This window comes from Ceratotherium simum, chromosome 25, assembly GCF_057802395.1.
Source record: "Ceratotherium simum simum isolate JZ-2026a chromosome 25, ASM5780239v1, whole genome shotgun sequence".
NCBI classification, from domain to species: domain Eukaryota; kingdom Metazoa; phylum Chordata; class Mammalia; order Perissodactyla; family Rhinocerotidae; genus Ceratotherium; species Ceratotherium simum.
The window spans coordinates 17,773,016-17,787,435 of NC_141924.1; the positions used below are offsets into that span (position 1 = coordinate 17,773,016).

Below are 14,420 nucleotides of genomic sequence, written 5' to 3' on the forward strand. Positions count from 1 at the left end.
GGCAAGATTCAATTGCTGGGAAAATTTATCCCCTCACAGTACCAGATAAGAAAGCCCGCACTTTACCAGCCACTCTCACGGCTTCCCATGGTTCTCTGTCCTCACATACTGCTCACAACAGCCACCTTGACAAAGGTCGAGTGAGCCAATTCAAACAGATTCTTCATATCCTTTAAGTTTCATAAGAATCTTGAGTTTTATTTAACCCCAAACATTCTTTTTAAGGAGGAAGTTCTTTCTAATGAGTAAATTTCAAGATACTAGAACATAAATAAAAGTTTATTTATCTCTTAGGTCACGTCCCTTTGTGAATCAAATCCAGGATACACAAGTGCGACTGCACTATAGTCCATATTGTTGGCATCCCTCCCACAGCCCGGGGCTCATCGATCAAGGTTGTTTAGTCAGTCATCTAGTGTATCAAAAGCCTCTCCATCAGTTTTTTTTTATAAGACAGAACATTCAAAGGAATTATTCACAGGAGCAGAAGTCGTCCTCAATGCCTTCTGCTTTCCATGCGTTGGGACATTTCGACTGATGTCCTGAGATACTCGTCTTCTCCGTCCTTACTCGTTGTACTTGGAAAGTTTCAACCTGGGGATGATGTTCATGGACTGAAGCTCCTGGAAGAGCAGCTTGCAGGCGTAGGGAATGCGGAGGGAGGACACGTGGCACGACGACTTGCAGTAGTGGCACCTGAAACCCAGTCAGCACACAGAGAGACAGCAACTCAGATGAGGCCTGCGCGTAGGAAGGGAGGGCGTTCCCTGCAAAATCCTGCCACCCTTCCGTCAGGTTAGTCAGTCTTCTATTCCTCAGTGTTCAGCCACACTATCCAATATGGACACACGTGCCCCCAAAATAAAAAGAACCATCCAAGGAAGCAAAAGAAAAAACAAATATTGCTTCCCCAGTTTTAAAAGCACGCAATTTTAATCAGTTACTACCACACTTCTAGACCTTTCTCCTAAAAATGCAAGACATCTGCCTATTTACTTGTTTTGAATGAGCCCCAGAATGCTGAACCATCTGAAAGTTACTCAGATTTAGACTTTTCATTGTTGAAAGTGTTTTAAACCGATTCGATCAATCTCCACATATTTGGTAATTATCTACTACACTATACTATTCTAGGCAAGATGCTCAACAATTACATTTTGATTTCTGTTACTGAGAGGCTTGAAGTGTGATGGGAAGATGAGACTTTCATGTAGAAAGGTGGTGTCCAATTAAATGCTTCTTATGTTTCCAGTACTCTTCCAGAGTGGTTATTTCTACTAGTATTGGAAGCTCCTGGACTTACAGCGTGCTGTCCCTTGTGCAAAACTAAGGAAACTGTGTGTGTTACATTATGTTATATTATATTATATTCCCATTTAACTCTTCCAACAGCCCATGTTCCTAACCAGTGAGCCTGCTATTTCAATGAGGATTTTTCTTTTCTATTCCTTCAGGAAGAGCCAGTGAACTGAACCTAGGTCTTAATCAATGGCTACAAGTAAAGGAGGGTCCCTGGGGAGAAAGTGAACTATTCTCTCAGATTTCAGACCAAAATAGGACCTCACCCTGCACCTCAAGGGTCTGGGGCAGCTGGGACAATAGGTATCCAGTACAAATCCTGAGACTTGATAGATAGGAAACCAGGTCCTCCCAGTTAACAGGGGCCAATGGGTGCAAGGGGAATAGTGACCGAGGCTTGGAGGATTCGCTGCTGAGGGAAAGCAGAGGGCGACGCCTTCGTGAACACTGACAGCCATTCTCGGGGGTAGTAGGGCAGTATGTATAAAAATGTACACGTGCATATTATTTGATTAAGTAATCACAAAAATGGCAAAGATACGTGCACAAGAATGTACACGGTCACACTATTTATAACAGCACTAAGCAGCAGTCTGCTCAAATGCCCAAGAGGCAACTGGTTCTGTGATATAGGACATTTATATAGAAGAATACTGTGCAGCCACTAACTGTGAGTAGACCCACATTTAATGAAATGTAAAGGTGTCCAGGACACACTGTGGAGTGAAAAAAGCAGTTTGCTAAACAGCATGGTCCCAAGGGGGTCTTCAGATGGGTTTCAGTAAATGTCCGAAGCCCCCCCAAATCATAGATGTAGCAAGATTTCTTGTGTGAGCATATATTTGTATTTTTCTTCTCTTATTAGAATCTCAAAAGGGTTCATGACTTAAAAAAAATAAACAAATAAAAAGAACTACTGGCAAAGATGTCCCAAAAAAGATGTCCCAAAAAGAGTCACTAAAATGTTAACAGTGGTCATTGGATGGTGGAAGTTAATGTGACTGTTTATATTTTTTCTTTATATTTTTCGTAACTTTGAATATTTTATTTTACAAAGGGCAGGGATCATTTTTGCAATCAGCAAAATGAAGCCTTTATTATTTTAGAAAAGAAAAGCACTAAGGCTGAGAATTTGAATGTGGTGGTGAGTAACTAGATACGAGCTTCTTGAGAAGAAAACGGGAATAAGACGAACCATCAGGAACCCATGCTTGGTTCCTACTAGGGGACTCCAGGGGCTTAACACACACTGTGGAGGATTTGATTCGATCAACAGTTATAACAGAAACATGGTCAATGACTTTTTTCTAAAAGATTACCTGAAGACCTCTTTAATGTATTATTACAGTTTAAGAATTATGTTTTTAATGTGCCTGGGTTGATCTAATTTATTCAGGAATCATGATCATGCTGTAATTAAATTGAAGGAACGGATTTAACCAGAGCAACTTCTTGCTGATTTTCCTCTGTCTAGTACATTACCCTGTGACTTCACTCCAAGCTAATCTATTTAAAGTTTCCAAATGTGCTGATTCATAATCCAGAAAGTCCACTAGTCTTCTCTATTATTAAATATTTCTCCATCATTTAAAATGTTCCAATGCATATATATAAATACATATATACACACATACATGCATATATACATATATATAAATAAAAATATATAAATTACCTTACCCTGTGTCTGAACAATTTCCAAAGGAAGAAACTTGACCCAAATAACAATAAACCCATTTTTTAGGACAAAGGTAGCAAAAGAAGGAGGCTGTGGCTTCACATGAGAAATGATTGTCCAGTAAAATATCCTCTATGAGCTAATTATCTTAATAGGGATTTTCGTTTCTCTGCAGTTTTCCTTCTGGACCTCTCTTTTGTGACTTACACCCTTCGTGTCTTCTGTAGAACAACAGTCTTGCTGTAAACATCCCCATAGCAATGTCTTACTAATGTGCAAATCACTGACAAAAGGCCAGTTTCAAGGTTCTGAACTGCTCTAATTACTCAGCCTCCATTGTGCTGTTCATTAAGGAGTGACTTCCTCCAGCAGACGCCCATGCTCCCTCCCACACAACCCGCACACACCATCAGGTAATGATGGGAAATGACAGCATCATTATGCTCCTCTGCCAGAAAGCAGCACACAAGGAGCCTGCTAGACTACCAGATTGGATTGGGATTTTTCTCTGTTGGCAACAAGGAGATATAAGTAGGCCACTCAAAATCAGACATACGGTACATCCAGGTCTGTTTAATTACAGGAAAGACCTCTAAACCGTGTAACCTTATTTAGTCCTCTTTCAAAGGATTTCAAATACAATACACATTGAACACACGAGCTTCAAAATCAGGCACTGCCATCAGATGATCTCTAAATGAGACAGAAACGAGGTAGGAAAGAAGATACGGATTTAACAGAATAATGCTGAGATCAATTTCTGCTTACGTTAGTTTCCCTGAGTATTCAGTGGAAGAGAGGGGAAGGTTTTCTTTTTTTTTTTTTAATCATTTTTTTTTTTTTAATTTTTCACCCAAAGCCCCAGTAGATAGTTGTATGTCATAGCTGCACATCCTTCTAGTTGCTGTATGTGGGACGCGGCCTCAGCATGGCCGGAGAAGCGGTGCATCGGTGCGCGCCTGGGATCCGAACCTGGGCCGCCAGTAGCGGAGTGCGCGCACTTAACCGCTAAGCCACGGGGCCGGCCCAAGGGAGAGGAAGGTTTTCAAAGTGCATGGGTGAATCTGGCCTACTGCTTGCTCTCTTTCTCTTTCTCCCTTTCTCTCTCTCTTTCTTCTTTGTGGTGGGGGGTGGAGGGCACAGGAGGGAATGCAGGAAGGATGGAGAAGAAAGAAAACTTGTTGAAGTTTCATGATCCCTATTTTTAATAAAATGGCTCTTCTGCACCATCTTTTCAAAGTAAATTACTTAAAAATCTGTGCCAAAGTCAAAGATTTAAGCATGGAGGAACTAGGTTCCAGCATCTTCTTATTACACTTTTTTTTGGTTACACAGCCAGGACAATAAAAAGCAAACTCAATATGCATTTCAAAAGATGAACAGACGTCTCAGAATTGAAACAACCCCCCCACCATGTCACTGATATAAGAAAGAGCCGGGCTTATGCTTAGAATAACGTCACCCCATCTCTGCAACTTTATGAAAGGGATGAACTGCAAATGGCCACTTCTTGTGTTAGTTTTTAAAATGAAATGATTTCTTCACAGACAGGTGTCATCAACTCTTCTACACGAAAAATCATAGAATAATTAGCTAAAAGGTTTTGTCATTTAACTAGCAAGGTATACACTATGTTCTAAGAAGCCCACTCATTCTAACTGTTGATTTGCTTTATTCAGCCAAGAAACTGGCAGCTTAGGAGGGCAAGAAGTTGGCACTCTCTCTTGGAAGGAGGCTTTGAGGGACTCAGTGCGGGAAAAGGTGGCCCAGGTATTCCTCAAACCCTGGCAATGAATGCTCATCTGAGCCTGACTCTTTTCTTCTGGGGATGGCCCTTCCCTGGGGAAAGGGGGCTCTGGGGGGCAGCCGAAGGGTGATGAGGGAGTCAAGGCTGTTTCCCATCCCTGCAGCAGCTGCCTTAGACCTGGTCTCTAATAGGAAAGTGAGTAGAGACTGGGGAACTAAGGGTGCTCCTGCCTACAGGGCTATGTTAGGGCTCAGGATCATGACTAACGCTAAGCAGAGCCTTTGTTCTTGGGCGGTAAAGTGGAACTATTACAAGGAGGAAAGGTGCTCTAACTACACAAACAGAAACAAAGAATACATAGCATCATCTCTTAAGCTAGCCTTTGTATACTGAACTCTACACAGAAAGTAGAACTTTATGAATTATATAATTTAACTATTGGCAACACTCCATATGCAGGGTCAGTATCATTTAGCAATTATTTTTTATTAAACATCTACCAGGTCCAAGGCTGAAGAAGCAGGGTAAACAAGACGGATGTAATTAGAATGAACTAGAAGATAAGCTCCCTGTGAGCAACCATTCATCTGTCTTACTCACCACTCTACTTCTGGGGCCTACAACAGTGTCTGGCACTTGGCAGAGTCTCATTAAACGTTTGTTGAATGAATGGCTGAGACAGACACAGTCTCTGCTGTCATGGAATTCATAGTCCAAGTGGGAAGCAGCTTGCCGTAGCAGAGAGAATACAGACAAGGGGTCAGGGTACCAGGTCCTGGTCCTGGCTCTGGCACCCATTTGCTATAAGACCTGGGGCAATCTACCTGGCTCTCTGGGTCTGAGGTTAAACAAGGGCATTCGACATAACCTTCTCTAAAAACTTGCTAGTTATAAAATGCTATAATTCTAACATTCAACAATGAATCTGTTAGGATTTTTACAGGTGAATAGTGTTTTAAATGGTACTTAAGATAATATCAAAAGGAAGGTAAAGTCTGTACTCCTTGGGACTTTAAGCTCTAGCACTGTTTAAGGAAAGCAGAACATTGGGCAGACAAACTAAACATGTCCATACAGAATTCCCAATTCTAGCAATGCATGGATAGGGAAGGTTAGAGAATATGTGGGTATGATCCAGGGTCAGTTCTCAAGCTGTGATTTAAGAGGCCAGGGGTGTGGTATGAGAGACATATGGTATCCACTTACCAGCCAGAATACCCTAGAAGTCCACACTGCCCACAGACATCAACCTCAAAGGCATCACTTGAAATCATTAGTCTCTCTAGTAAAAGCATACTGGCTCCATAACCGATTAAACAGTCACGTTCCATTTCTCCAAGACGCAAACCACCATCACGAGATCGACCTTCAGTGGGCTGCCTTTCAAACAAGTTAGACAAATGTGTTATTATTACATTGAACAAACAAAGAGACAGCATTACACGGTGGCTAACAGCACGAAGCTTTGGAGCCGGGATCTCCTGGAGTCAAATCCCTTATCAGACAGTGATTTGAGCACGCTGCTCAGCCTCTCAGCCTCTCAGCCTCTCAGCCTCGTTTATAAAATGTATGTAAGAATACCTATCCCAAAGAGTCTTAAATGAGAAGAGATGTAATACTAGTAGTTGCTATCATTATTACTGTTAAATGGAAATAATAATTACATAATATCATATAACGTAATAATAAATTAATACATAATCATATAACAGCACAGCTAGCATTACTATTACCATCACCCTCATTAGGACAGCATAGTCCTCAAATCGGGGAAGAATGTCGTTTCAGTATTTTCAGAGACGTCTCAGTTCTCTGTTATTTAAAAGCAGAAACACTAAGCAGAACAGACTGAGGAAAAACCTGGGTCCCCCAGTAGTTACTGCCAAGGCTCCAGGGAGGAGCTTTACTACTGAAAAATAAACACAGGGAGAAGCAGATGGATTTTTATAAAATTTGGAACTGCGGAATCATCTGGAAGGACAGAGTACCTGAGCCAGATGGGAGGTTCCCCAGAGACTGGGAAAGTTCTGTGTGTCCCATTCAGGCCCTTCTTTCACTTAGAAAACGCTCCATTCCTCCCTGGAGAGGGCACGTGGCCGCCTGAACAGACTCCCTGTGGCTTATGTAACTGCTGGGCTTGAGAACTAGGGGATTCTGAAACAACCTAGGCACCCTCACCTATGTATTAATGACACAAATTGTTTTAAAAAAAAAAAGAAAAGAAAAAGTGAACTCGCTGGCTGGCTGATTTTGGAGTGACACTCCTTGGAGGTAGTCTGAGCAGGGGTGGACCACACACCTCTTGTCTGCTGTACTCCATAGCATCTTTTAATCTTTGTTGTCGTCACTGCCAGTCTCTTAAAGCGCTGAGAACGTACACACAGCCTGTATGTGATCTCAGGCTGAAATTTTAACATTTGTTGTTGTTGCAAGTTACAAGGGGAAATCAATTTAAGTTGCAGATTATTCACTGAAAGAAAATCTACATATGAAAAACTTACAAATAGGTCTAAACTAACACAATGTAGTGGAAACTTCACAACTGAGCACAACATTTCTATGTTTTTATCTGCTGGTGGAACCACCCCGGGGTCGGGGGTCCCTCCACCTGTGGTCCCTGGACAAAGCGAAGGTGGTCAGACCACATGTGGGAGAACCCAATGCTTGGATTTGAACCAGCTGAGGTAACTGACTGCAGACAAACGCGCTCCAGGCAGGCTTCAGATGGAATACACAAAAGTAATGCTCAAGCAGTAACTTTTTTTACACAACAAAGCCAAAGATAGGAAATAACTGCTTTGACATTTATGTCACTCTGAAATAGTTTTTGGATGTTGTAACTGAAATGGAAGTTTTGGAGGGGACAGCATTCAGGGGAGAGATAACCTAACCCAAATAGGGTCTCAGTGCTGAGGCCACTGCTGTTCTGAGAATCTCATCTCCTCTTCCCTCTTCTGCAATTTTAAGCACACATATGTCTCACATTTGAAAAGGCATGTGCGTTTGCTCAGTTTTAAACGGTCAAGGGCCTGAGTCATCTACACTGCTTTTGTTTTTAAAAAAAAAACCCAAACACTAGCTGCTTCGTCCCCCCGCCCCTCCCCTGTGTTGTAGCATCCGAGCAGTGCTCACTGACAGTGGGGAGGGAACTGAATATTCATGGAGCATCTCCTGTGGATCGGCACTGTATACATTCTACACTCACACATCTGACACTCACTAGCTCCCTGTGAAGTAGGTATTATTGTCTCCACTTCACATATGAGAAAGACTAAAGCTGAGAGGAGCTAGGTGATCTGCCCAAGGTTCACGGGTGCCACAAGGTGGAGATGAGTTCACAGCCACGTCTATCTGGCTCCAAGGCCTGTGTTCCCTCCCCTGGCCCACGGTTCCTCAACCTTGGCACGAGCGCCATACTGAGCTGGGTAATTCTTTGGGGGTGTGGGGGGAGCAGTCCTGCGCACTGTAGGATGTTTAGCAGCATTCCTGCCCTCTATCCACTAGATGCCAGTAGCTTCCTCCCCACCCCCCAGGTTGTGACATCCCAAAATGTCTCCAGACTGTTAAATGGCCCCTGGGAGGCAAGATTACCGCTGGTTGAGAATCACTGCCCTAGTCTACGCTTCTCCAACTGGAAAATCTAGTACTAAGAACATGTGGAACTTAGTATTTGTAATTTTCTTTCCCAACAATTATATCCATTCATCAATACACAGACTCCGTGCTTGGAATTGGGGATACACTGATGATTGGGGTGCACATGGACCCCAACCTCCTGGAGCTCATTCAAATAAGCATAGCGGTGCCTTATGCTCCAATAACAGAAGTTTTAAAAAATGACAGTTGTAGTACATACATACCAAATAACATATGTATGTTTTCTGTGTACACATGGGAGCATGCAGGTGTATCTGCACGTGTGTGGGTATGTAAGTGCATCTACATTGCTATACATGTTCCTTGTCGAAAAGGACCATATTTGCAAATTGGTACACAGTAAATGACTGTGTTAGGAGACCACTGGCGAGACCTACGGTGGGTTTGCTCTCGTGTCTATGAAATGGTTTTTTTTTTTTTTTGTGAGGAAGATCGGCCCTGAGCTAACATCTGCCAATCCCCCTCTTTTTGCTGAGGAAGACTGGCCCTGGGCTAACATCCATGCCCATCTTCCTCTACTTTATATGGGATGCTGCCACAGCATGGCTTGAAAAGTGGTGCGTCGGTGTGCGCCCAGGATCTGAACCGGCAAACCCCGGGCCACTGAACTGCTTGCACCACTGGGCCAGCCCTATGAAATGGTTTTTAATTGGCTGCTGTTTTCTCATGTTAATCAGACATATATGTCTGTTGCTGATGCCTAACACCCCAAATTTTGACATCTCAGGGAAACAGAAACTTCGTTGAGTCTACTTGCTATATCCGGGGCATGCAAGGTAGACCCGATGGCACCATCAATTCCTTTTGCAAATGCTTCTCTCTCACCTGGTAAGGACAGCTCGTGGTCCCCGGGCCCGGGCATGCATCTTATCCAGCACCATGTGCTTCAGTTTCTGATAGTACACGGGACCAAAATAGATGTATGCTTCCAAGGGCTCACTGAAAGAAAGGCCAGAGTTTTGGGTTAAGAAACTAAGTTTGGGCTAACAAGAGACAGCCTTCTCGACTCAGCACTGGCAGGTCCTTATTTGTTTATGAACAGGTTTATGACTGAGTGGGAGAGAATGATTTTCAGTCTGCAGTGAAAGAAAAGTCTCGATCTGAAAATATAAAAGTACCACGGACACACTGTTTAATTAAGACATAATCATTCAAACTGGTTGTGAAACAACGTGTACAGGATGGTCCCCCTTCACTGCTGCCACCCTAGTCAGGCCACCATCCTTCCTTACCTGGACTACCACAGATGATCTTCTAGTTGGTCTCCCTGGTTCCACTCTGATCCCTCAACAATCTCGCCTTCACATAACAAGCCAGAGTGATTCCTTCTAATACATAAATCACAGCAGCTCATTCTTCTGCTCTCAATTCCCAATGGTTTCCCATCACACTCAGAATCTATTATCACCCAAATTTTGTATCACGGTCATAAGATCTAATATAATCTGGTTCCTGCCCACCCCTGACTCATTTCCTATTCCCTTTCCCCATCACTCATTCTACTGCAGCAACACTGGCTTCTTCATTGCTCCTCAAATGCAGCAAGCCTGTCTGCCTCAGGGCCTTTGCACTTACTGTTTCCCCTGCCTGAAACATTCTTCCACGAGGTATTCACAAGGCTCTGTCAAACATTTCACCTCCTCAGAGAGACCTTCCCTCATCACCTCATCTAAAGGAGTCCTCCTTCCACCCCAGCATCGCTGTGCCTCCGCACTGTCTCATCTCTTACCTCGGTTTTATTTTTCTCAGAGCTCTTATCATTGTTTGGTAATACAGCATACACTTATTATTCCTCCGACTATCACCTGTCTTCCCCACAGGAAGTCAACTCTGCAGGACAAACATTCTGTCTCCTCTGCCGCTGGGGCTCTAGCACTAATGACCCTGCCTGTCACACAACTGGTGCTCAGTAATGTCTCTTACATGGCCGACTCAATGAGTCTTTAGAAAATTTGTAGTAAGAGTTTTAAAAAGAGGAGTGACTATTTAAGTGCTTTGACAGAAGAAACCTCTTTTCTTTAATCTGGAGCAAGAGCAGCCAGGGGATCAATGCCTTTAAAAAATTTTTTAACTGCCCTGGAACTCCCTTCCTCAAAAGAAAGGAAGCACCTGCCATGTGTCGTTTAATCCACGACTTAATCCCCACAAAAACCCAGGAGGGAGACACTGTCATCCCCACTTCCAAGATGAAGCAATAGGCCCAGAGGTCCGGGAGGTTAGATGAGAGCTGGTGAGTGGTGCTGCAGGGTTCAAACGCAGTGCTCTCCCCGCCACACTGGCCGGTCTGGAACCAAGTCCATTTAGGCTACAGCACGACGCAGGAGTGGAAGGAGCAAAGGAAGCAGCAGACTCGGCAGAGCGGCACGTGAAGCACTTGGCCCTACTTGCTTGGTGCACCTTACGACACGTTCAGCGTCGTCTGCAAAGGCTTCCGCAGCTATCAGGCCACCCCGCTGGCGTAAGCTCGGCCAGATTCCTGGAAGACGCAGAGTGCAGTGGAAGGCACGCGGACAGGGTGCCAGGAGACCCTATTCTTGTCCCAGTTCCGGCACATGGTAATCACGTGACCTATTTATCTCAGTTCTCTGCGTTGTACAACACGGCGGTCAGACCAGGTCCTTTCCAGCTCTAATAATGAATGACTCTATTCCTCCGTAGTATGGCTGCTCACGGTAGAATTTATGGAACTCTGTCACCTAATGCCATTCCATCATCAACGGAATAAGGCCACAGGCAATTCTGCCTCCTAGCCATGCTCAAGAAGGTGACAAGGAAAGAAAGCTGGTGTGTGAATATGTTTGCAAGCCCTTTGTGGAACTTTCAACTAACACGCTAAACTAGTGTTTCTCAAACTTAGCCACCAAGATAAATGACAAAGAAATGAAAACACTGGCTGGGAGTGTAGGGGAAGGTGGTGTAGACATAGCCCACAGCTGTCTATAGGAAGGAGAGCATAATTCATCCAAATCTTTCAGTAAAATTATGTGCAGAAGGTCCACCAAATTGATTCATTGGTTTTGCACACTTTCTGGTCAAATTATGCATTATTTCTGGATGAGAAGCAAAGACTAAGATGATCAGTTTAGCAATGACAACCGCGTTTTCTGAAATAGACCATTCCTCTTTTCCTGTAATGTGATTTTCTATAACATCTCAAGTATGATACACTTAAAGAAATCCATATTATTATTATTTTTTTTATAATTTTATTTATTTATTTATTTTTTCCCCCAAAGCCCCAGTAGATAGTTGTATGTCATAGTTGCACATCCTTCTAGTTGCTGTATGTGGGACGCGGCCTCAGCATGGCCGGAGAAGCGGTATGTCAGTGTGCGCCCGGGATCCGAACCCGGGCCGCCAACAGCAGAGCGCGAGCACTTAACTGCTAAGCCACTGGGCCGGCCCAAGAAATCCATATTATTATAGGCTGGATAGATCATCTTAGGAAGCACTCAGTATTTTTAACAGATACAGATTTTGACCATGTTAATCACATCTGGATAGTCTATCTGCAGCACTAAAATCAAGCTGTGTTCTCACACATGCGTCCACGCTGAGTTTCACTCATGTTCAAGCAGTTTAAAACCTCAAAGAATGGTATAAACACTTTGTCCCTGAATTTTAGCCGGCAAAAAATACATAAGTGTGTCTTAATTCAAGCAACTGATTTGACCTATAAAACCCTGTGTGAGTTGAGTTTCCAAACCCTGTCATTCACGACAATTTCAGGGATAGCTGTGTCCCAGGTTAACAGGAAGACCCAGCGCTCTGCCTGTGTGACCTGCTCCTCCCCTGCCCTAGCCTCTCCTCCGTCTGTCTTCGTGGCCTCTTCCCTGCACTGCAGCCAGTCTGGCCTCTTCCGCTTCTCTGAACTTATCAAGATCTGCCCCTTGTAAGGTGTTAAACACGCTTTTCCTCGGCATGAAACACCCTTCAATGGTCTATTCTCGCTGCTGAAACATCCACCTCCTCACAGGGGTCTTCTAACTTATTCTTTGTCTTCATTTTGGTAAGAGCTATTTGTACGTGTATTTATTTGTTTCCATTCCTTTATTCAACAAATATTTATGGAGCACCTGCTGTGTGTGAGGCCCTGTGCTAGGCACTGGAAATACAACAGTAACCAAAACAGACAAGCCCTCCTCTCACGGAAGTTACATTCTAGTTGGGAAGACAGACAATAATATTATATAGTATTATTACATAGTATATTTGATAGTGATGAATGAATGCTACAGAGAAAAATAAAGCAGGAAATGGACAATACTGGGTTGTAGTTTTAAATTAAGTATTCAGGGTAGGATCTGCTGAGAAGTTACCTTTTCTCTGTTATTTGTAATGTCTAGTAACAAATCTCAATGGTCAGCTCCACAGGTCAGGGCCCACGTCTATTTAGTTTACTGTTACATACTCAGTACCTAGTACATGTTAGGTGTTAACATATCTGTAGTGAATGAATGTGCAAAGGTTAGGCCTCAGGCCATCTGTCAGAGCACTACTTATCTGATATTCATCAAATGAATGCAGAGAAAGGTCAACAGGTAAGGGATTCTGCATTATATACAATTGATGTGGGTTCCTTAAAAGTTGTGCAGAAACACTATTTTGGCAAATTTAATCTTTTCTGCTTTTTAAACGATAGCCTCACCAGTAAAACAGCACGACTTAATTTATCAGTTTTCTAAATTTAGATTTTCTTTTCTTTCTTTCCCCCTAGTTTTACTGAGATATAACTGACATACAACACTGCACGAGTTTAAGGTGTACAACGTGTTGATTTGATACGCTTATATATTGCAGAATGATTACCACCATAGCGTTAGCTAACACCTGCATCATAAATTTGGATTTTCTTATACCAGATTTCTTAAAGGAGTGAAGCTTTGTATCTTAAGGGCTCTTACCACTTATCCTAATAAAATGATACTTTTTCTTTAAAATATCTAAATACTCACTTACCCTGTGATGCCAGACGTGACATAGTCTTTCCCCAGGTAGTTATAACCATGGCGAACGAGGTCCTCACACACATCCTTCACTTTACTGCCTCCAAATGCAGTGCCATAGTGGAACCTGCCGTCTAACACGCCGGCCTTGCCAGCCAACAGCTCAATTAACTTTCCCACCTGTGGGATGTGAACAAATTAAGTGAGCACCTTCCTGTGGTATAGGAATTCTGTTTATTCAGAATTTATTAATATTTATTCCTATTTCCCCAAAAGATTATGAGACTACTACTACTACTAAGAGTGATAAATTAATAGCAGCAAACATTGATCGCTCTCTTACTGTATGAACAGACTGTTGGAAAAGCTTGACATGTGTGATCTAAGTTTATGCCTCCCCAAACACCTGTGACATAGGTACTATTATTTCCCTAACTTTATATATGAGGAAACTGAAGTACAGACAGGGTAAGCAACTTTCCCAAGTCATACAGCCGGTAAGTGGTGGAGCCAGGATTACAAAACAATAATGATGGAAAGGGAGATGAATTAGGTTCACATAAGGGGTTCTTTTTGATGAAGGGTAAGTCCATCACTCAGAAGACTGCTCTCGAAGGGAAGGGCAGGCCTGCTCTGCATTCTCTATGTAGAAGAGAGTAGTCCAGCATCGTCAGGGGCTACGAACCCATTTATTTGGCAAGAGGTCAAAGGGCCCTTTGTGAAAATCAATTTCAGGGTCCCATTGCCACCACTCACTACAAACCAACTGCCAGCTTTCTTCCTTAAAAGCAGTGCCTCTGAAAAACGTACTGACCGTCATTCGTGATGGGAAGCCGTGTGGGTTCATTATGATGTCCGGACAGATGCCAGAATCACAAAATGGCATGTCTTCCTGAGGGACGATCAAGCCACAAACACCTGGGGGAGAGAAGATTTCATGCCATGTAAAGCAAATCAGCAGAAAGGAAGAGTACAGTACTTAATTGGGATCTCCCCGCCGCTATCTCTATTCCCACTGCTCTCAAACCTTTCCCATGGTCCTATCAAGACTGGCAAAAGCAATTTCCAACAAGCCTGCTGGACAAACAGTTCA

At 43.2% G+C, this 14,420-nt stretch overlaps 1 protein-coding gene across 2 annotated transcripts in view; it reads right to left on the minus strand.

Moving 5' to 3' along the window:
- Window positions 1-258: 258 nt before the first annotated feature.
- Window positions 259-14,420, minus strand: part of POLR3B (RNA polymerase III subunit B) — a 113,500-nt gene continuing 99,338 nt past the window's right edge. For both annotated transcript variants that reach the window (XM_004418058.3, XM_087448998.1), the window contains 5 exons: window positions 14,142-14,245; window positions 13,341-13,507; window positions 9,207-9,320; window positions 5,931-6,104; window positions 259-696 (listed from right to left, as the gene is read on the minus strand). In XM_004418058.3, coding sequence (XP_004418115.1) covers window positions 567-696; window positions 5,931-6,104; window positions 9,207-9,320; window positions 13,341-13,507; window positions 14,142-14,245 — 689 coding nt within the window. In that variant the 3' untranslated portion in view covers window positions 259-566. The remainder of the gene's footprint in view (window positions 697-5,930; window positions 6,105-9,206; window positions 9,321-13,340; window positions 13,508-14,141; window positions 14,246-14,420) is intronic.